The 23,405-nt window shown below is 37.4% G+C and overlaps 1 protein-coding gene across 3 annotated transcripts in view; it reads right to left on the bottom strand.

Annotated features, from left to right (window-relative positions):
- BTBD7 (BTB domain containing 7) overlaps nt 1-23,405 on the bottom strand; it is a 129,459-nt gene that overhangs the window by 48,376 nt on the left and 57,678 nt on the right. For 2 of the 3 annotated variants that reach the window (XM_037832011.1, XM_037832013.1), the window contains exons 2-3: nt 17,248-17,435; nt 15,490-16,569 (exon numbers count right to left, since the gene is read on the bottom strand). In XM_037832011.1, coding sequence (XP_037687939.1) covers nt 15,490-16,569; nt 17,248-17,329 — 1,162 coding nt within the window. In that variant the 5' untranslated portion in view covers nt 17,330-17,435. Of the gene's footprint in view, nt 1-15,489; nt 16,570-17,247; nt 17,516-23,405 lie in introns of those variants that run through there. The other variant, XM_037832012.1, reaches the window with a different exon arrangement.

The raw sequence follows: 23,405 nt of genomic DNA, 5'->3' as shown, positions 1-23,405 counted from the left end.
GGTTAATCCAGTGTCTTGCACATAGTAATAGCTAAACAATATCATTATTAATCTATCTTATTCTTGTAACAGCTTCCTTCTAGCCACTTTCAAAATGAGAAGCAGCCAGAGTACTTGTGCCTGGTCAGAGTGTTTCTGCTCTGGATATTTTAGGAGATCAGAGCAATATTGATTTTAAAGCAGAAACTTCAACTTGTATCTAATTTGTGAATCTGAAAAGCTAGGAAGTTTGTACAATGCACAGGTTCTTCCTTCTTTCTGTCATTTTCTCTCCTCAATCACTAATGCCATCCCCTAATCCTATTTTCTTCAAACCAAATAACTTGCATCCTTGAATGCATTAGTTTTGAACTTTACGGTAAAGGTGTAAGAGAAGTTGTCAAATTTGTCTGTGGCTGAGTCAGAAAAATAAAATTAAGTTGGGGCTTTAGAAAAAGGCAACAACAATTAGGCCATTTCTTTTAGTGTTCCTAAGAGAAAAAAGGACTATAGCAATTGAATCAAAGTACAGTAGAGTAGGAGTTTACATCAAATAGCCCACCATGGAAAAGCTCAATCTATAAACCATTTTTTTATGACCCTGTTTTGTCATCTAATGTTGAATGCTCTCTGAAATTGTAAACATATAGATGCTGAGGCTGAATGTGAAATATGCGTCACCAATTTAAAAAGTCTGAATCTGATAACTATTTTAGACTTTGGAAACTTGGAACAGTGCTGTAAAATGATGTGTAAGGGAAGTAACTGGAGTCTTACCTTTAGAAACTTTCTACTAAAGAGTTAATACAATTGAGTTTTAAAAATATTTGTCAAGGGCCTCCCAACAGTGAGCCAAGCATAGAGCTTGGTACCTACACACATATGAAGAGGAGAAAACAAGCCCAAGTTGAGGTACCCCACCAGAAATTGTATGGTTACTATGTGGCAGATCCAGAAGTGGAACAGAGATCTAAGTCCAACATATTTTTAAAATACCATTAAATTTGGGCATTGTTATTTATCTCTGCACCTCTTGTGCAAACAGGAAACTCATTCTCCAGGCTTCACAGGGTTGTTGTGAGGATGAAATGAAACAATGTTATGTGAAGTGTCTATCCCAGAGTTAGTACATAGGGTACTATCAAATAATGATAGTTTTAGTTCTCTTCTCCCTGGTGTAGCATCTTGCATAGCAATGGTGTTCAATAAATGCTAACCTGAAATAAAAGAAATTAGTTTTTAAGATCTTAAAAAGATTACATGCATCTTATTTTAGGTCTACTGACACCAAAAGTTTGGATCAATTGATGCAATTAACTATTCTGTTTTACTCTGAAAGTCATATATAAATGATGATACATGCAATAGTGAGGAATAGATATCTCAATAATTTAAAGTTAAATGTGTTACCATAAGTTTACAAGCCTTCCTCTATTTCACTTTTTCACTCTACCCATCCTTGGAATTTCAGTGTCACAGAGAAAAGGCTTCTAATTTAAATTCCACAGAATTTTAAATAAAAGCAAGTAGAAGATATCTAAATAGACAATACTGTAAGTGAACTGTATGTATTTTATTTTATTTTTTTTTTAATCATTTTATTGAGATATATTCACATACCACGCAGTCATACAAAACAAATTGTACTTTCGATTGTTTACAGTACCATTACATAGTTGTACATTCATCACCTAAATCAATCCCTGACACCTTCATTAGCACACACACAAAAATAACAAGAATAATAATTAGAGTGAAAAAGAGCAATTGAAGTAAAAAAGAACACTATGTACCTTTGTCTGTTTGTTTGCTTCCCCTACTTTTCTACACATCCATCCATAAACTAGACAAAGTGGAGTTTGGTCCTTATGGCATTCCCAATCCCACTGTCACCCCTCATAAGCTACATTTTTATACAACTGTCTTTGAGATTCATGGGTTCTGGGTTGTAGTTTGATAGTTTCAGGTATCCACCACCAGCTACCCCAATTCTTTAGAACCTAAAAAAGGTTGTCTAATGTGTGCGTAAGAGTGCCCACCAGAGTGATCTCTCGGCTCGTTTTGGAATCTCTCTGCCACTGAAGCTTATTTCATTTCCTTTCACATCCCCCTTTTGGTCAAGAAGATGTTCTCCATCCCACGATGCCGGGTCTACATTCCTCCCCGGGAGTCATATTCCACGTTGCCAGGGAGATTCACTTCCCTGGGTGTCTGATCCCACGTAGGGGGGAGGGCAGTGATTTCACCTTTCAAGTTTGCTTAGCCAGAGAGAGAGGGCCACATCTGAGCAACAAAGAGGCATTCAGGAGGAGACTCTTAGGCACAAATACAGGGAGGCCTAGCCTCTCCTTTGCAGCAACCGTCTTCCCAAGGGCAAAACCTATGGTAGAGGGCTCAACCCATCAAACCACCAGTCCCCCATGTCCGCGGTCATGTCAGCAACCATGAAGGTGGGGCAGGCAAACACCCCCGCACTCTCCACAGGCCCCTCAAGGGGGCACTACATCTTTTTTTTTTTTTTTTCCTTGTTTGTCTTTTTTCTTTTTCTTTTTTTTTTAACTTTCCCTTCTTTTTTAAATCAACTGTATGAAAAAAAAAGTTAAAAAGAAAACAAACATACAATAAAAGAACATTTCAAAGAGACCATAACAAGGGAGTAAGAAAAAGACAACTAACCTAAGAAAACTGCTTAACTTCCAACATGTTCCTACTTTACCACAAGAAAGTTACATAATATAGCAACATTTCAGTGAACTTGTTCCTACTACATCCATCAGAAATTAACAGACCATAGTCATTTCTGGGCATCCCCAGAACGTTAAATAGCTTATCTGTTCTTCTTGGATTATTGTTCCCCCTTCCTTAATTGCTCTCTACTGCTAGTTCCCCTACATTCTACATTATAAACCATTTGTTTTACATTTTTCAAAGTTCACATTAGTGGTAGCATATAATATTTCTCTTTTTGTGCCTGGCTTATTTCGCTCAGCATTATGTCTTCAAGGTTCATCCATGTTGTCATATGTTTCACCAGATCGTTCCTTCTTACTGCCGCGTAGTATTCCATCGTGTGTATATACCACATTTTATTTATCCACTCATCTGTTGAAGGACATTTGGGTTGTTTCCATCTCTTGGCAATTGTGAATAATGCTGCTATGAACATTGGCGTGCAGATATCTGTTCGTGTCACTGCTTTCCGATCTTCCGGGTATATACCGAGGAGTGCAATCGCTGGATCGAATGGTAGCTCTATATCTAGTTTTCTAAGGAACTGCCAGACTGACTTCCAGAGTGGCTGAACCATTATACAGTCCCACCAACAGTGAATAAGAGTTCCAATTTCTCCACATCCCCTCCAGCATTTGTAGTTTCCTGTTTGTTTAATGGCAGCCATTCTAACCGGTGTTAGATGGTATCTCATTGTGGTCTTAATTTGCATCTCTCTAATAGCTAGTGAAGCTGAACATTTTTTCATGTGTTTCTTGGCCATTTGTATTTCCTCTTCAGAGAACTGTCTTTTCATATCTTTTGCCCATTTTATAATTGGGCTGTCTGTACTACTGTCATTGAGTTGTAGGATTTCTTTGTATATGCAAGATATCAGTCTTTTGTCAGATACATGGTTTCCAAAAATTTTTTCCCATTGAGTTGGCTGCCTCTTTACCTTTTTGAGAAATTCCTTTGAGGTGCAGAAACTTCTAAGCTTGAGGAGTTCCCATTTATCTATTTTCTCTTTTGTTGCTTGTGCTTTGGGTGTAAAGTCTAGGAAGTGGCCGCCTAATACAAGGTCTTGAAGATGTTTTCCTACATTATCTTCTAGGAGTTTTATGGTACTTTCTTTTATATTGAGATCTTTGGTCCATTTTGAGTTAATTTTTGTGTAGGGGGTGAGGTAGGGGTCCTCTTTCATTCTTTTGGATATGGATATCCAACTCTCCCAGCCCCATTTGTTGAAAAGACCATTATGGCTCAGTTCGGTGACTTTGGGGGCCTTATCAAAGATCAGTCGGCCATAGATCTGAGGGTCTATCTCTGAATTCTCAATTCGATTCCATTGATCTATATGTCTATCTTTGTGCCAGTACCATGCTGTTTTGGCAACTGTGGCTTTATAATAAGCTTCAAAGTCAGGGAGTGTAAGTCCTCCCACTTCGTTTTTCTTTTTTAGAGTGTCTTTAGCAATTCGAGGCATCTTCCCTTTCCAAATAAATTTGATAACTAGCTTTTCCAAGTCTGCAAAGTAGGTTGTTGGAATTTTGATTGGGATTGCATTGAATCTGTAGATGAGTTTGGGTAGAATTGACATCTTAATGACATTTAGCCTTCCTATCCATGAACATGGAATATTTTTCCATCTTTTAAGGTCCCCTTCTATTTCTTTTAGTAGAGTTATGTAGTTTTCTTTGTATAGGTCTTTTACATCTTTGGTTAAGTTGATTCCTAGGTACTTGATTTTTTTAGTTGCTATTGAAAATGGTATCTTTTTCTTGAGTGTCTCTTCAGTTTGTTCATTTCTAGCATATAGAAATATTACTGACTTATGTGCATTAATCTTGTATCCCGCTACTTTGCTAAATTTGTTTATTAGCTCTAGTAGGTGTATCGTCGATTTCTCAGGGTTTTCTAGATATAAGATCATATCATCTGCAAACAATGACAGTTTTACTTCTTCTTTTCCAATTTGGATGCCTTTTATTTCTTTGTCTTGCCGGATTGCCCTGGCTAGCACTTCCAGCACAATGTTGAATAACAGTGGTGACAGCGGGCATCCTTGTCTTGTTCCTGATCTTAGAGGGAAGGCTTTCAGTCTCTCACCATTGAGTACTATGCTGGCTGTGGGTTTTTCATATATGCTCTTTATCATGTTGAGGAAGTTTCCTTCAATTCCTACCTTTTGAAGTGTTTTTATCAAAAAGGGATGTTGGATTTTGTCAAATGCTTTTTCAGCATCTATTGAGATGATCAATTGATTTTTCCCTTTCGAGTTTTTAATGTGTTGTAATACATTGATTGTTTTTCTTATGTTGAACCATCCTTGCATGTCTGGAATGAACCCCACTTGGTCATGGTGTATGATTTTTTTAATGTGTCTTTGGATTCGATTTGCAAGTATTTTGTTGAGGATTTTTGCATCTATATTCATTAGGGAGATTGGCCGGTAGTTTTCCTTTTTTGTAGCATCTTTGCCTGGTTTTGGTATTAGATTGATGTTAGCTTCATAAAATGAGTTAGGTAGTGTTCCATTTTCTTCAATGTTTTGAAAGAGTTTGAGTAAGATTGGTGTCAGTTCTTTCTGGAAAGTTTGGTAGAATTCCCCTGTGAAGCCATCTGGCCCTGGGCATTTATTTGTGGGAAGATTTTTGATGACTGATTGGATCTCTTTGCTTGTGATGGGTTGGTTGAGGTCTTCTATTTCTTCTCTGGTCAGTCTAGGTTGTTCATATGTTTCCAGGAAATTGTCCATTTCCTCTACATTATCCAGTTTGTTGCCATACAGTTGTTCATAGTATCCTCTTATAATTGTTTTAATTTCTTCAGGATCTGCAGTTATGTCACCTTTTTCATTCATTATTTTGTTTATATGGGTCTTCTCTCTTTTTGATTTTGTCAGTCTAGCTAGGGGCTTGTCAATCTTGTTGATCTTCTCAAAGAACCAACTTTTGGTGATATTTATCCTCTCTATTGTTTTTTTGTTCTCTATGTCATTTATTTCTGCTTTAATCCTTGTTATTTCTTTTCTTGTACTTGGTTTAGGATTGGTTTGCTGTTCATTTTCTAGCTTCTTCAGTTGATCCATTAGTTCTTTGATTTTGGCTCTTTCTTCCTTTTTAATATATGCGTTTAGTGCTATAAATTTCCCCCTTAGCACTGCTTTTGCTGCATCCCATAGGTTTTGGTATGTTGTGTTCTCATTTTCATTCGTCTCTATATATTTAGCAATTTCTCTTGCTATTTCTTCTTTAACCCACTGATTGTTTAGGAGTGTGTTGTTTAACCTCCAGGTATTTGTGAATTTTCTTAGTCTCTGATGGTTATTGACTTCTAATTGTATTCCATTGTGGTCAGAGAATGTGCTTTGAATAATTTCAATCTTTTTAAATTTATTGAGGCTTGTTTTATGTCCCAGCATATGATCTATTCTGGAGAAAGTTCCGTGAGCACTAGAAAAGTATGTGTATCCTGGTGATTTGGGATGTAATGTCCTGTAGATGTCTGTTAAATCTAATTCATTTATCAGATTGTTTAGGTTTTCAATTTCCTTATTGGTCTTCTGTCTGGTTGATCTATCTATAGGAGAGAGTGATGTGTTGAAGTCTCCCACAATTATTGTGGAAACATCAATTGCTTCCTTTAGTTTTGCCAATGTTTCTCTCATGTATTTTGTGGCACCTTGATTGGGTGCATAGACATTTACGATTGTTATTTCTTCTTGCTGAATTGCCCCTTTTATTAGTATGTAGTGGCCTTCTTTGTCTCTCAAAACATCCCTGCATTTGAAGTCTATTTTATCTGAGATTAATATTGCTACACCTGCTTTCTTTTGGCTGTAGCTTGCATGAAATATTTTTTTCCATCCTTTCACTTTCAGTTTCTTTGTGTCCCTGTGTCTAAGATGAGTCTCTTGTATGCAACATATTGATGGTTCATTTTTTTGATCCATTCTGCGAATCTATATCTTTTAATTGGGGAGTTTAATCCATTTACATTCAACGTTAAAACCGTGAAGGCATTTCTTGAATCGGCCATCTTATCCTTTGGATTATGTTTGCCATATTTTTCCCTCTCTCTATTAATATCCTTTATTGTACCCATACCGAATCTCTTTAGTACTGAACCTTTCTCCAAGTCTCTCTGTCCTGTCTTTGTTTCTCTGTCTGTAGGGCTCCCTTTAGTATCTCCAGTAGGGCAGGTCTCTTGTTAGCAAATTCTCTCAGCATTTCTTTGTCTGTGAAAAATTTAAGCTCTCCCTCAAATTTGAAGGAGAGCTTTGCTGGATAAAGTATTCTTGGCTGGAAATTCCTCTCACTCAGAATTTTAAATATATCGTGCCACTGCCTTCTCGCCTCCATGGTGGCTGCTGAGTAGTCACTACTTAGTCTTATGCTGTTTCCTTTGTATGTGGTGAATTGCTTTTCTCTTGCTGCTTTCAGAACTTGCTCCTTCTCTTCTATGTTTGACAGTGTGATCAGTATATGTCTCGGAGTGGGTTTTTTTGGATTTATTCTATTTGGAGTTCGCTGAGCATTTATGATTTGTGTATTTATGTTGTTTAGAAGATTTGGGAAGTTTTCCCCAACAATTTCTTTGAATACTCTTCCTAGACCTTTACCCTTTTCTTCCCCTTCTGGGACACCAATGAGTCTTATATTCGGACGTTTCATATTATCTATCATATCCCTGAGGTCCATTTCGAGTTTTTCAATTTTTTTTCCCCATTCTTTCTTTTATGCTTTCATTTTCCATTCTGTCATCTTCCAGGTCACTGATTCGTTGTTCAACTTCCTCTAGTCTTGTACTATGAGTGTCCAGAATCTTTTTAATTTGGTCAACAGTTTCTTTAATTTCCATAAGATCATCCATTTTTTATTTAGTCTTGCAATGTCTTCTTTATGCTCTTCTAGGGTCTTCTTGATTTCCTTCATATCCCGTACTAGGGTCTCATTGTTCATCTTTAGTTCTTTGAGTAGCTGCTCTAGGTGGTGTGTCTCTTCTGGTCTTTTGATTTGGGTGCTTGGGCTTGGGTTATCCATATCGTCTGGTTTTTTCATATGCTTTATAATTTTCTGTTGTTTTTGGCCTCGTGGCATTTGCTGAACTTGATAGGGTTCTTTTAGGGTTTGTAGACCAGTTGAAGTCCTTATCTCTAATTTATCAGATCTACAGCTTCGTGGAGTACACTTTCTCTAACTAACCAGCAGGTGGGGTCCACGAGCCACCTGTTCTCCACAAGCCAGATCTCCCCTGCTTAGCCTTTTTGGTGAGTGGGGGAGTGAGTCTTGTGGGGCCCAATTGGTGTACCAAGCTTGCGTGTGTAGTTGGTGTTGCCTGCCCTGTATGTGGGGCGTGTTTCTGGGCAGTCGGGGAGGGGGGGTGGCCCTAACAATCAAATCTCCCTGATGATCCTAGAGTTTTAAAGCTGCTGCAATAGTCTAATCCTTCAGTTCAGTCCTGCCACAGTTTGTCTCTGCCACTGACCCACAAGTCTTTGGTATTGGCGTATGGCTCCTGAGACTTGCAAGTGGGCCCCTCTTCCAGGCTGTGCACCCCGGGTCCTCTGTTGAGGGATGACTGTGCTATGTCACAGGTGAGTGCCGTCCCCCCAGGGCAGTTCTGGGCTGCTGGGCTGTGTTGGGAGGCTCCCAGTCTGCTCAAATGATGGCTGAATGGGGCTCTGTTAATTCACACTGCTCCCCCTTCCCAGCTCTGGGACATTCAGCTGAGGTTGCAGGGAAGGCTAATGTCCACGCCCAGTTTTGTGGTGTGTGCCTGTTATTTGAAGCACTTCCGTCACACTGGGTTGTCTGGGGCAGCTCTGGGCTATGGGGCTGGCGATGGGCAGGAGTGTTTCCTGTCCACCAGGATGGTGGCTGTGAGCGGACACCCCCCTTTTCTTGGGAAGTTGTGTTGTTTAGTGAATTTTCTCAGCCACTGGAATATTGCCTTTTGTCTCAGAGCTCTCTTAGTTCTGCTCTTGACTTGACGTGCCCAAATTTCAATTCTTTGAAGCTTTCTATATTGAGCTTCTTAGAGTAATTGTTTTAGAAAAAGCAAAAAGGATTTAAAAAAAAAAAAACAAAAAAAAAAACAAAAAAAAAACGGCCCTCCTCAGAGATCTAATGGGTTATTGAAATGCTAATAGACAAAGCAACCAGGGCCATTAAGGAAAGGTGCACAGGGCAGAGAGATCAGCTTTGCTTCGGGATTTGCATATGCGCCTCAAGGCCTGATCTCCGCCCTTCCCCTTTCTGTGTTCACCAGAACTCGAAAAATCCTCTGCTTTTATTTTGGAGTTTTTCGTGTTGTTTTTTTTCTATGTCTGTCACCTCTCTGCTGGGCTGGCTGCTCTCAGAGTCTCTGGTGTCTGGTCTCAGTCTATCTATGGTTGGAGTTTGAATCAGTAGAATGAGTTTCCGATAAGAGCAGCCACTGCAATTCTCCCTTCTCCTTCCCGGAGCTGACAGCCCCTCCTCCCCCGGGACTGAGCCTGGCAGGGAGGGGCGTGGGTCCCCTGGCCGCAAAAACTTACAGATTTCGCTGATCTCAGCAGTTCCACGTTTTCATGAGTGTTGTATGAAGTATGCCCAAAGACAGATTGCTCTGTGGTGTCCAGTCCACGCAGTTCCTGGCTTTTTACCTACTTTCCTGGAGGAGTAACTAAAACATACAGCTCACCAGTCTGCCATCTTGCCCCGCCCCCCCTGTATGTATTTTAGAAAGAACACTTCTTGCTATGGCTACAAAGTGTCTGCTATACACTGACATTTTAAAAATCATGTAACAAACCATGATACTCATTTACACTCACTGTCTTATAAGTATACAAATAGGGATGAATAAACAACCCACTTTCAATCACTTTGTTTTCAAGAAATAAATATTTTGGTAACTCCTCATAATTTTATTTTCCTTTAATAAACGAAACAGGACAAGTAAAAAGTAAAAAGATATTTGATTTAGAATAAGAATTTCCAAATTACTTTAACATTCTCAATAATATAATTTATCCCTGAGTGTAAATTATCATTATTACTGTAAATAAAATTTTATTACTAAAATTTTAAATAACTAGTTCTTTGATCTAAATTATGAATTAGTGCGAAAAGATAAGATTGCCCCTCAATTAAACTTTTCTGACTTCAAAAGATGAATAACCTTGATTTGTTTAAGAATATTTTAAATTCAGTTGATATTCTATTTCATATAAATGGACAAACAGGTAGCGAGTTGAGAAAGTTTTATTTGAAATTTAACTTAAAACCGTGAGTTTATTGGTAGAGCAGTATAAACCATTAAGGTCACAACTAAACTAACTTTTATAAATTATTCTTCATATTTATCTACTAGGTTGGGACAAAGTGTTTTCATTTTATTTGTGACTTCTAATATAACATTTATTATATCTCCCACTTCCCTCCCCCTATTTTTTAAAGAAAAAAGTTATTCAGTTTTTAAAGGTATTAAAAATAATTCAAAATGTGCAACTGAGAGTCTACTAAGAGGAAAGCACTGTGCTAGGTTCTTTGGGTGATGCGAAGATGACCAAGATTTTGATCTGGTCTTTAGGGAGCATATAACACACTAGCAGTTGAAAGAGGAAATGAGACAGATACATAGGCAATTCCAAAACAAGCCAGAAGCCATAAAAACCTAAAAGAAAAATAAAGGCTGTTTTAGAAGTCCTCAAAAAGTAGAGAATACTTTTAACTTGGAGTAGACAAGACAAAACAAGGGAAGTGGCATATGAATTTGGTCTTGAAAGACAGGGTAGAATTTGGACATTTAGAGATCAAAGGTAAAGATATTCCAGACAAAACAACAGTGCAAGTAGAGGGACAGAAGTAGAAAGTTTGTAGTCCACATCAGAAATGGTTCAATTCCTAAATAAAATATGTAATGAATTTATGAGTAAAGTTCTAAGGTGTAATATTTAGAAAAGAATTTTTTTTTCTAAAATGCTAGATTTCATTATAATTAGAGATGTATAACCTGAGAATCATTAAAATTGCCATTCATGAAAGTGAGATTAATTCTTCATCTGTATTTTGTGTTTTACTGAAACCTGCATTTACTATTCTGATCTGTTGATAATGGTTTTAAGCTTGGCTCCATTATTCTCCAGAAAGTACATTCAAACTAATTTCCTGAAGAGGAAACAATTACAGACAGAAGAATAAAGAACTGCCAGCTCAGCTGAATTGAGGCAGAAGGAAGAGTGCCAACATGGGGACAATGGAGAGGCTGGGGAGAGGGAGGAATGGATTAGTGGAGACAGTTTAGTCTTTACTATTTTGCATTTGTTTTAAGTCACATATTCTTGAAAGCTGATCAAATTGCTAAGGAAAAAAATTAGGTCATTGCTTTCAGTGAAGTTTCTCTGTTAGATTTTTAATTCAACAAAATATCATTCACATGCATTATGACCAAAAGTACTAACAATGCATTTTAGAGTCCATTTGGAACTAAAGTAATAACATAAATTTCATATTCCAGAGATTGAAAAATACATTTTGATCAAATGGAAAATAAAATAAAATCTGCCGTGTAAAGTTTAAAATGCCCCACAATGAAATTATATATATGTAGATGCTGGTGCTAATTCTGGGCTATTTTGTTCTGAGGTCAATGTAGTTTTGACTTGGAAACATAAATTCCTATGGCAAGCACCCGAGTTGTTAAAGTTCATGAGAAAACTCATGTTTCTTCTAAAGAGTGAATGTTTCCTCAGAATCAAATAATATAGCCTCTTTACTGTTCTCAGATTTTCAAGGCTGCTTTACTTTCAATTAGTGATGGTTCCCTGAAATTCCATGCATGAGAGGTATTAATACTAACATTAGCTTTAGATTTCCCAACTATTTAACCTTATTTAATTCTCTGTAAATGAAGTTCCTCTATGAAAGCATCTAGTTCAAGAAACAGAGTAAAACTTTGTAGTGAAAGAATTATTTTAAGACAAAAGTAGTTACCTTTTAATTTATATTCAACTATTTAACAGCTGTTTACCCAGTGTAGAAAAGTTACAGTGATCAGACATCTGGTCCTTCTTTTGAGGCTCCTCCAATCTAGTCACCTATTTGGGAAGTTTGGATTTTTATGCACTAGTCTTTTTTTGTAGGTACCGCTATCTATAAGGTTTCTAAACTGCAACTGCAAAAAACTACTCTAACTGGCTTAAACAGAAAGAGAATTTATTTGAAAGGATATTGCTGGCCCATATAATTGCTGAGAAAGTTGGAAACTGGGCTCAGAAAACAGGAACAAAGGAAAGCTGCAGAGTGAGGACTACCCTGCAGGAACAGCCTGGAATGTACCCTGTAGTGCTGTGGGACCCTGGCCACTATACGGGTGCTTCTGTCCTCGGACAGTGAATGCCATCATTGGCACCACTCCCACTGAGTTCACTTCTTTTCCACTCGATGTTCCTGCCCCAGCCTGCTTCTCTACATCACCAGCTAGTAGGCTGAGCCCTGGGCTACCTGCTGAAGCCCTAACCACAGAGAAGAACAAGAAAGCAAGTATCTGACCTTTAGGCTTTTATATTTCAATCAAGATCTATACAATGAGGAATTCTCCCCAACTAAGGAAGAAGGTTCTAATACTGGGCTGCCAAAAAACTCAAATGACCTATACAGTAACACTCATCTACTCAGGAAAGAAAGGTTGAAACAATACAAGGCTCGGCATTCCCTAGCTAAGTGCTCTGAAGCAGTCTGAGTGACGACTTACCCATCCTCCTGCCTCCAGATTTTTTAAACTGCCCATCTGGTCCACACTGTCCCCAAGCATGTGCTTAGCCCCAGCCCAAATGGTTCAGCAACAAATCAGGCTCAGGATTCAGACTTCCCCTTGAGTTGAGTTTTCAATCACTAGTTTGCGGTTTTGTTCTCATGACTAGGCCACAGCTTTTCACCCTTATTTCCGGAATAAGGTTCTCATAATTCTTCCTTCTCTTACCATGCCAAAATTCCTAGTAGAAGAACTGATATGAATCACAACTTCCTCACTATAAAGGCTAGCTATTAATCTCTGAGCCCCACCATAGTCACAGGCTGTCAGGATGACCAAATTAAATAAAGTAAAAGCCTTCTGCAAACTAAAATTATAAAAAATGATCTCATTAGTTAATATTCCCTATAGATAATACAATAAATTACACAGTTCTTTAGAATTGGCATCTCATCTAGACCTCTCTGATTCTTCTGGGCATTGAAGTCACATCTATCTATATTTTATTTTAAAAAAAATAAGTTTGTGTCAAAGCAGTATATGTTCACAGTTTAAAAAAAGTCTAGTCGTAATAAAAAGATTCCGACTTTACTTCCTGCTCCTTAGGAAAGCTGATTGTAGAGTGCTGAATAGCTAGACACATAACAGTTTGGTAAGTGTAATGATAAGACGTATATGTAACATCTTACTATGATAAAATTATAAGAAAACCTTAAAAATCGATAAAATTATCTAGCAAAAATCTGTAAAATCTGTTTAATACTAGGTTTAATCAATATAATTATTAAAATTATCTTCTAAAAACATAAAAAAAGTTGGTTTTAGAAAAGACTGATGGTGATGGTGATTATCACTTAGCAGCTAACATCTAACATCTACTGAATATTTACGATGTATCAGGCACTATTCAGTTCACTTAACATACATCATTTCCTTTAATCCTCATAATACGACCTCACAGAGTTACTTTTCTCATATAATAAATTAGAAAGCAGGGGTGTGAAGTTAAGTGACTTGCTTAAGGTCAACAAGTTAAGACACAGCAGAAAAGAATTCAAACCCAGTCTCTCTGGTTCCAAAGCCTGAGCTCTTAAGCTTCATGTTATCAAACCATCCCCAAGTGACCAAATATCTCCCTCCCATGGAAATAAGACAAAAATTATGTTAAGTTATGTCTGTTATAAACCCTAATGAGTAGTATTATCATGCACACAGGGGAAAGAAAACGTCTACATGGGGCACAAGCAAACAAAAAATACCAAACCCTATTATTTTTAACAATAAAAGGAAACAGAAGACCTATACCTCAATTTTTTTCTTTTAAGTAACCAGATTAAAATAACACGAGTGCTGTTTTATATCTTTGACTGTACAAGCAAAATACAATTTCTGGCTAAACGAAAAAAAATTTAACTCACTTAGATAAAATAACTCTAGTTGAGAGTAATCAAGTGTTACTAAAGAACCAAGAGCTGGCCCATAATTTTACCTTTCATTCAAAACTTAAAACACACACAAAAAACCCCCAGTACATTAAAGATTTCTCTCTTATTTTTTTAAACAGCAAAGTAAAGACAACACATTTTGTTTCTCATTATTTAAATATGTCAAAAAATAAAAACAATCCAAGGAAATAAAGTATTATACCTTTTTGGTAATGTATTGCAACCTTCAAATTTTTCTTTAGAGGCATTTTCTGACAAATTTGATTTTACAGAGTTAATTATGGAAGCTCAAGCTCCTACTAGATTATTTTTAATAACATATTTTCCTATGTCTGACATCAAAATATTCTATTATTAATACAGTGATTCTTATTTTAAACTAATAAGAAAACATCCTAATGACATTTTGATTGTGATTAATAAAGCAAACCTAATACTATTACTAGAAAAGATAATGGTAAAATAAGATTTGTATCCAAATGTAAAAGAATCTCCACTTTTCTTCACCCATGTTTATCAATGGTTCTCCTATATAACTCTTTACATTATATTAATGTTAGTAATTTGAGGCTTTTTTCCCTCAAAGCCTTTTAATGTCTTGATTTAGCAATAAAAAACACATTACTCTAAAGTTAGAAAAATGTACTTAGCTTTCCTTATTTAAATTCATGTCTTTTTATACAAACATTAACATTCTAACTGGCAACTTCTAATGTATTTTTAAGTAAATAAACATTAAGTTAAATTTCTCAAACAATCTCATGTGACGTAGCTTGTTTTCTTGTATATAAGGCCATAGAAAACTCAGTACGCATTCTGTCAAAACAGTAAACTCTCTTCGCTCTCCCACAAAAGGTCTCTTTCCAGCTCTGAAATGCTATGATTCTGGCATTTCCCAACAGATAGATACTTCTTTTAATGTAACTTTCATGTATTTATTGGCTATAACACAAAAGATGTGCTGATGTGCTGTCCCAACTTAAAATTTTGTTTAAATTAAATGAAGGCACATGAGTCTAGTATGCACTATGCCTTACACACTGTAGGCTGTTGCATGATATACAGGTTGAGCTTAAAAATAAGACACAGGATATTTAAATCGGAAGCTCTGCCCAATACTCTAATTCAAATAAATTTGTATCCAAATGTGACCATCTTCATTTTTAAATGAGTATTTATTCTTATTCTAAACATTTAAGCATCAACAAGGCACTAAATGTAAATACGAAAATCTAAGTTTTTCAAGGAGTCCTAGGTTAAGAATAACCTTAAAATCTGGTAAACTGGGCTAATCCAAAACTTGGGTGGAGATGGTATAGATGGGTGGTAGGCTGCACACCTACCACACTAAAATAGGGAGGAAAGAGTCTTCAAGTCTCATGTACCGCTATTTAGTCACTAGTTTTGAATGCTTGGTTTTAATACTCCATGAAGAGCTATATAATATTGACCCTCAATTCTAAGATGTCATAATTTTAAGTTAGAAAAAAAAACAAACCAACTTACCCTATCACATCCAAAACACTGAAATCATACAATGTATCAGTTGTGTTTTCAATTTGGAAGACAAATATGTAATTCTAGAAATCAAGATTTAAAAATCAGAATTTCATACCTTGTGCAAGCATGTTAAATTCCAAGAACAGTGCTATATGGTAAAGTTCCATGGCTTCTTCTGCCCTAGTCATGTTTGGCTTCCCTGCGACAAGAGCCTGCACTTCACTGAGACTCCCAACAGAGGGGCTACAGTGCAAAACGGAGAGGTCCACCACGTCGGTATACATACAGTGTAATATAACTTTCGCATATTTTTTTGGTATAATGGACTCATCTAATATAATTCTTGTGGGAGTCCTCAAAGTTCGGTCTGTGATTTCTTCACCAGTCCGTATCCTCCTTTGTAATAAATTTCGAAAAAATGGGGACCGTGCTGAAATAATAGCCTTGTGAGCTTTGAGCTCTTCATCTAAGCAGTTCTGATTTCCACCAAAAGCTTCAACCAGTTCAGAGTCTGAAGAAAAACTAAGGACAACATCATAATAACACATGTAATCAAAGAGTCCACGCATATCTACATCGAGAGAATTTGGTGTTCCAAATTCTTCACTAAGCTGAACGAGGATATCGACATTTTGAAACCTTGAGTCCTCCATTCCAAACTCTCCAGTATAAAGGTAGTGTAACAAAGCAGAAAACATGGGCATATCGATACCAGCTGTATTGATGTCCATTATTATCTCCGCTCCATACTCAGGTGAGGAAGAAAGCAGTGTTTTAAAAAATGGACACCTTGCTGCCAAAATGGCACGATGAACAGGAAAACAAGTTTCTTGAAATATTAAGTCTACATCAGTACAATACTTGTACTCATAAAGATCGGCCATATCTTTCTGCAATGTCCGGGCTTCTGGTCTAGCCAAACTGGCTTGTAGAGAAAGCTCCTTTAAGGCTGAAGTTCCCTCGTATTCCTCCACTAAAGCATTGACATCTCTAACATCCCACCCAGAGAGGAGTTCTCGCATCTGCTTGGCGTGATCAGCAGATCTATTAGATTTTCGACGCTTAATAAACTTCTTTTTGAGGGTGGCAAGGCCAGAGGTTCTCTTTTTTTTGTCTTGTGGTTTCTCATGGCCATGGTCAAGGCTATACAATTTTGATTCACAACCATAGCCTTGCTGAGAATAGGATGATGTTCCTAAGAAGGAAATGAAACAAATGAAAATGTTTCTCTTTTCTTTAACATTCATTTTCAACATTTACTTAAATATATTTCATGCCAAAAGATTTTGCAAACAGACTTTCCTGAATCATACAAATGAGTCAACTTTTGTTTTTATAAAGGAAGATACCAAGTTCAAATAATTCATTTTTCTATTAAATAACAAAGAATGACGAACAGAGCAAATTATTTTGAATTGAAAAAATGCTTTTGGTTCTCCGGCTATCAAGGACTTTGTAGATATTAATCATGGATTTCTAGGAAATAAGAGCTAGACAGACTTACAAATTAAGAATATTACTTTTATATAATTGGAAAATGTTTCGTTTTCTTCTTAACTACATCAAGGCTGCATTTGTATGGGCAAAATAAATGGACCAGGACACAGAAAACAAGCATTTCAGTATTTTCACACCAACGGAGATTGCTAATTGGCTATTATGGGCAAGATGACCACAGAAAAGATCAACTGGGCTATCTACAGCAGTTTGGTTAGGATAAAAATCACCAGTCAGATCTATGTTTCCTGGGGGAAAAAATCTAGATGCTGCAGCAGCATTATCTATAATAACTTTTCACCCACAAAGACCACTGAAAACACAATTCTATTTACACTCACAAAAGAAAATGAAGTTAGAAAAACAGAAAAGTTACCTATAAAAGTTTGTTGGGCTTGTGAATTTCCCCCTATCCTCGGGGAGCATGAATGAGGATAGTTAGATGCATTAGCACCCATTTTCTTCAGTCACTCAGGCATTCCATCTGCTGGTTCTTCAGAGTATAATCCCAGAGGCTTGTATGAACCTTCAACCCTGGATCCAGCAGCCTCTTTTCATCCATTTCTTGATATGAAACAAAAATAATTTCATTCATTTTTTCCAAATGTATCTCAAATCACAGTCAAAAAAAAAAAGAAGCTACTGAAAACTGCTTTTATTTGCAAATAATGACATACTGTTAAAATCACATATAAAAACCAGAAAATGTAAAGAAGTTTTAAAAACTGAATTATGAATCCGTGTTAAGTGCAATTTTCAGCCATGAAATGTACCAATTATATACTTCCAAACACAGCAAGAAATAGCATGTCAGATTAATTTAAATACATACAGTTATAGGAAGTGTGCAGGTTTGGATGTATTATGGCCCCTCAAACGTCATTACCTTTGATGCAACCTTGTGGAGGCAGATTGATTAATCTTTTTGATTAGAGTGTGACCTTTTGATTGGATGTTTCCATGGAGATATGACCCACCTAACTGTGGGTGATGACTCTGATTTTATAATTTCCATGGAGGTGTTACCCCACCCATTCAGGGTTGGCCTGAATTAAATCACTGGAGTTCTAGAAAGCAGTTCACAGACAGGGGAACTCAGAACAACTGAGAGTGCCATTTTGGAGCATCTGAGACATTTTGAAGACGGCCATTGAAAGCTGACATTTTGGAGAACGACATTTTGAAATGCAACCTGGGAGCAAGCAGATGCCAGCCACATGCCTTCCCAGCTAACAGAGGCTTTCTGGATGCCAATGGCTTTTCTTCGGTGAAGGTACCCTATTGTTGATGCCTTACCTTGGACATTTTCATGGCCTTCAGAATGTAACTTTGTAACCAAATAAATCCCCTTTATAAAAGCCAATGCATTTCTGGTATTTTGCATAACAGTAGCATTAGCAAATCAGAACAAAGGGTATTTCAACTCACAAGGAAAAGTCTTTGGATTTAAAACAATGTTACAACCTTTTTTTAAAAAAAAAAAATCCTTAAAATGTAACCAGCAGTCATTATAATCTAACATTCTAAACAATTTACAAACACTTAAGAGGTTGATACCAGTACTACACATACAAAGAGCAGATAATCAAGTGATTGGTTTGTTTTCTGCCTTAGATATAATTTGCTTAAAATGATCTTTAATCTGAAAGGCAGGCAGTTAAAACCAAGTATCTTAAGGCTACTTGTACTTCAGTAACTTTGAGAAAAATTATAAATATAGTTGCACAAGGAAAAGAGAAATTTTTATCTATTCTCCTCATACAGCCCTGAAATAAAAATCCTGCTTTCTACTACCTGATGATATGACATAACATGGACAGGGCAGTATCTATTTAAGAAATAATTTTAACAATTAAAGATTAAATTCTGCACCACAGAACCTTAACTCTCAGGGCTGCTAGCAGTAGGCAAAAAAACTGGGACCTAACAGAAAGAATAGGGCTAACAGGAACACAGTTCTAAACCCTTACATCATCTGGATAGATAAAATGTATCTGTCTAAAAGGAATAATGGCTTAAGAAGAGAAAACACAATTTAAAATTATTGGAATTGTTAGGAAACCAATCGATAGGCACTTTATCTAGCCTGATAATGAAGGATGAAGTGTTTTAACAAATAGAGTTAAAAACACACAAACCCATTATCACACACACACAAAAAAACCCTGCTGAAAAATATATCTGTGTCAAGATTCTTGGAATTTATTTTCATCTCTGTTACTGACACTGCATAACCTTAGGAATTTAAGTTTAAGAAAACCATTGTTAACATTTTATGTTTTCCTCCAATCTTTTTCTACCATGTTACATGAAAATTTATTTATCTATGTACATTAGTATCTTACAGTGTTCAAGAGAACACTGGAAAACTTCTTAACTATTTCTTATCAACATTCTCAGGGAATACATTTATTTATTTCTCAGGTAACCAAAACCTATGCCAAATGGAGCATAGTATTATGTTATTAATTTCTTAATCTAATCCACTGCTAGACTTGATGATGTTTTCTTTCCAGACAAGCCTAGTCTGTCTTCTATATATAACAGATGAAATCTGATTTTTGGATGATGTGACAGGAAAGGAAAGGAAAAGAGAGGTCTACAGGGCTTGGAGAAGTCCCCAGAAAAAAGGGGCTCTAGTAGGTTGACAGATCCTTTTTCTAGAAGCATCATTCTGGGGAGCAACCCTCTGTTTATAGTCCACATGACCAATCACAATCTGATGATGTGACTAGCTTAAAATAAGCTTCAGCGACTGCAGCAGAGCCAAGTAAACAAAAAAAAAAAAAAAAGGAAAAAGTCACACTGAATGCAACAGTGAATAAACAACTCCATGAGAAATTAAAAATCAAAAAAACAAAAACAAAACCCTACCCCTGCCCACATCCCCACCATTAGGCTACCATTTTCCAAGGAGTTTTCCTAAGGTTTGGAAAATGCAGGGTTAAACAAAGCCACAAAGTTTTCTTCACTTCAGGACATTTTACTTTACTTTAGCACTTTTAACATGCATTGTGAACCTCCAAAAGGAAGTATTCAGCCTGATCTAAGGGAGTGTCTGCTCCACAGAGCATTAAAGGGACAGGCTTACATAACACACTTTGGAAAATGCTGACCTTTGCCATAAAAACATTTGACTGCATTACGCAGTCGTGAGAACACTGGGGGCCAAGGATCTGAGATAAAGCTCTTTCTCTGTCACTAATTTACCATGTATGTGGGACAAGTCATACTGAACTCCTATGGACCTTAGTTTCTGCATCTATAAAATAAGGAAGTTGAAACAGGGTCCCTAAAACTCAATGAAGCTGTATATGACCTCGATTTGAGAAGTAAAGATGGGGAAGGGAGTTATTTCTATATTTTTTTTAGCCAGACAAAATCTTTCCATTTCAGGAATTTCATTATATCAATCATTAACATTCAATGTCAAATGAAACAGAAACAGTACTTTATATAGACAACATAATATTTGTACTAATGTAGTACACTTTAACAAAATTTTATATTTAGAGAAAATGTTATTTAACCTTTTATATTTGCACATTTCTGATTTAAAATTGTACCATGGGGGACATCCGAGAAGACGGTGGAATAAGGGGAGGCAGAACTCACTCCTCCACCAAAAACACCTAAAGAACTAACAGAAACTGTCTGAGGCAGCAGTTCTGGGGCTCGGGAGACCAGGGAAAGACCACTGCAACATATAAGGAAGAGCTGGATATAGAATCAGAGAAACTACGACCGAGAAACTGCAGTGAGTGAACTCAACCGCAGCTCCCAGCGCCATCCTCCACCGAAAGACAGCAGCTATGGGTCACAGACTCATGGGTCTCTGTGGGTCAGCTATGGGTCAGAGACTCGGCACTGTCCTGATCCAACTGTGGGCTGGCAAAGTTAACCCTCTGGTTCCCGCAATTCCGTTATTTCCACAAACAGAGAGACTGCGGTGAGTGACTGATCTCCACCATGGCACCCAGCACCCATCCCCCACCCGAAGCTCGCAGCTTTGGGTTGGCCTGGTTCTCGCTTGACTGGTTGCTATGGTCTGGGAGAGACTGGGAGGCCCTACCCCTGGGAAAAGAGGGGGACATGGCACAGTTCCAATCAAACTGTTGCCTGGCAAGGGTGACCCTCTAGGTCCCAGAGCCTTAGCCTTTCCACGCAGGAGCCTGAGGTGCTTATGGCTCCATTATCTCCACACAGACAGAAACTGCTGTGAGTGACTGAGCTCTCCACTGTGGCTCCCAGCACCCACCCTCTAACCCTGAAGCCTTCAGACTTGGGTCAGCCTGGTTTTTGCCCAGCTGGCTGCTGCATACTGGGAAGACTGGGAGGCCCACCCCCAGGGAAAAGAGGGGGAAACAGCACAGTTCAGATCCAACTGTTGGCTGGAGAAATTGGACCATGGGGTACCACAGCCTTGGTCCTTTCCAGACAGGCAACTGCAGCACAGTGTGGCCATCATTTCCATCTGCTTCAGAAACTGAGGGATCAAAAGGCTAAAAAATAACTTACCTTAGTAGGGATGTGGGGAATAGGCTGCCGAAGAGCACCACCTGGTGGAAAGAGTGGGAAAGTGCACTCTTGGGAAGCTGCTTTCCTGACCCTCTCTCCAGGGCCCTTTGGAATTGGTCTGCATTCTCTGCATGGGACCCTGGCCCTGTTGTGGCTAGGAAATACTGACAGACCAAGTGCCAAAAAAGACCTTTAATGTGAACCCAAGCAACAACAAGATCTTAGACAACAAAGGGAAACCAACTATCAAAATAATCTTAACAAAATAATCAGGTGCTCAGACACCAGCAAAAGATTACAAGACACACTGAGAAACAAGAAGATATGGCCAAGCCAAATGATCAAATTAAAAAGTTGGAGGAGATACAGAATTTGGAACAACTAATCAAAGATGTTAAAAAAAATCACCTAAATAATTTCCATGAGATGACTAAAGAGATAAAGGATATCAAAAAGACACAAAAAGAGCATAGAGAAGAATTTGACAGAATACACAGAAAAACAGCAGATCTTACAGAAATTAAAGACACTGTAGATGAAATTTAAAATATAGCAGAGACACAGAACGGCAGATTTGAAGAGGCAGAAGAAAGGATCCTCAAACTACAAAACAGAGCAACCAAACTGGAACACGTGAAAGAACAAATGGAGAAAAAAACTGAAAAATTTAGGCTCGGTCTCAGGGAAATAACTGACAACATGAAGCACATAAATATACAAATAATAGGTGTCCCAGTAGGAGAAGGAAAAAGAGCCAGAAAGAATATTTGAGGAAATAATTGCTGAAAATTTCCCAACCCTCATAAAAGACATCAATATGCAAACTGCAGAAGATCAACCTACCTCAAACAATATAAATTGAAATAGACCCACTCCAAGACATACTAATAAGACTGTCAAGTGCCAAAGAGGGGAGAATCCTGAAAGCAGCAAGAGAACAGTAATTCATTACATACAAGGGAAGCCATGTAAGGCTAAGTGCTGAGTTCTCATCAGACACCATGGAGGCGAGAAGGTGGTGGTACGATTATTTAAGATATGAAAGAGAAAATTTTCCAGCCAAGAATTCTTTTTTTTTATTTTTACTTTTTAAAAATTAACTTTTTATTTTGAAATAATTCTCAGAGTTTGCACATTATTGTTTGTCCATATTAGTGAGGCATTATGTTTGTCTTTTCATTTCTGGCTTATTTCACTCAACCTACTGTTCTAAAGGTCTATTCACCTAGTTGCATACCTTACAACTTCATTCCTTCCTGCCACCGCTCAATATTCCATGTATGTATATGCCACAGTTCACCATTAGGTTTATCAGTCAATGTACCCTTAGGCCACCTCTGTCCACTGAAAATTGTGAATACTGCCACCACAAACACCAGTGTGCAAACGTCCACTCATGTCCCCATTCTCAGTTAATCCAAGTATAAAACCAATAACAAGGTTGTAGGACCATATGGCAACCCCATACTTAAGCTTCCTGTGGAACCAACACACTGCTCTCCAGATGGGCTGCACCATTCTACTTTCCCACCCAGTGAATAGGTGCATCCCTCTCTCCACATTTTCTCCAGCACTTATATACCTCAGTCTATTTTTTACACATTTTATTCACACACCATACAATCCATCCTAAGTAAATAATCAATGATTCCCGGTATAATCACATCGCATTTACCACCACAACCTATATGAAGACATGTCCATTTCTTTCGCAATGAAAAGAGAAAGAGGAGGAAAAAAATGAATAAAAAATGATAAATAAAATAAAATACAATGAAAAGGACACTCAACACCACCACCACCCAGAATCCCACACCACACCCTTATATGCCCCTCTTATATAGACATTAAGCTTTGGTATATTGCCTTTGATAAAATTAATGGAAGCATATTACAATGTTACTGTTAACTATAGACTCTAGTTTGCATTGATTGTATTTTTTCCCCTATATCATCCAGTTTTCAACACCTTGCACGTTGATATTCGTTTGCTCTCCCTCATGTAAAAAATTCTTA

The sequence above is a fragment of the Choloepus didactylus genome, chromosome 4, assembly GCF_015220235.1.
Source record: "Choloepus didactylus isolate mChoDid1 chromosome 4, mChoDid1.pri, whole genome shotgun sequence".
NCBI lineage: Eukaryota > Metazoa > Chordata > Mammalia > Pilosa > Megalonychidae > Choloepus > Choloepus didactylus.
This window is presented reverse-complemented; position numbering and strand designations above follow the sequence as displayed.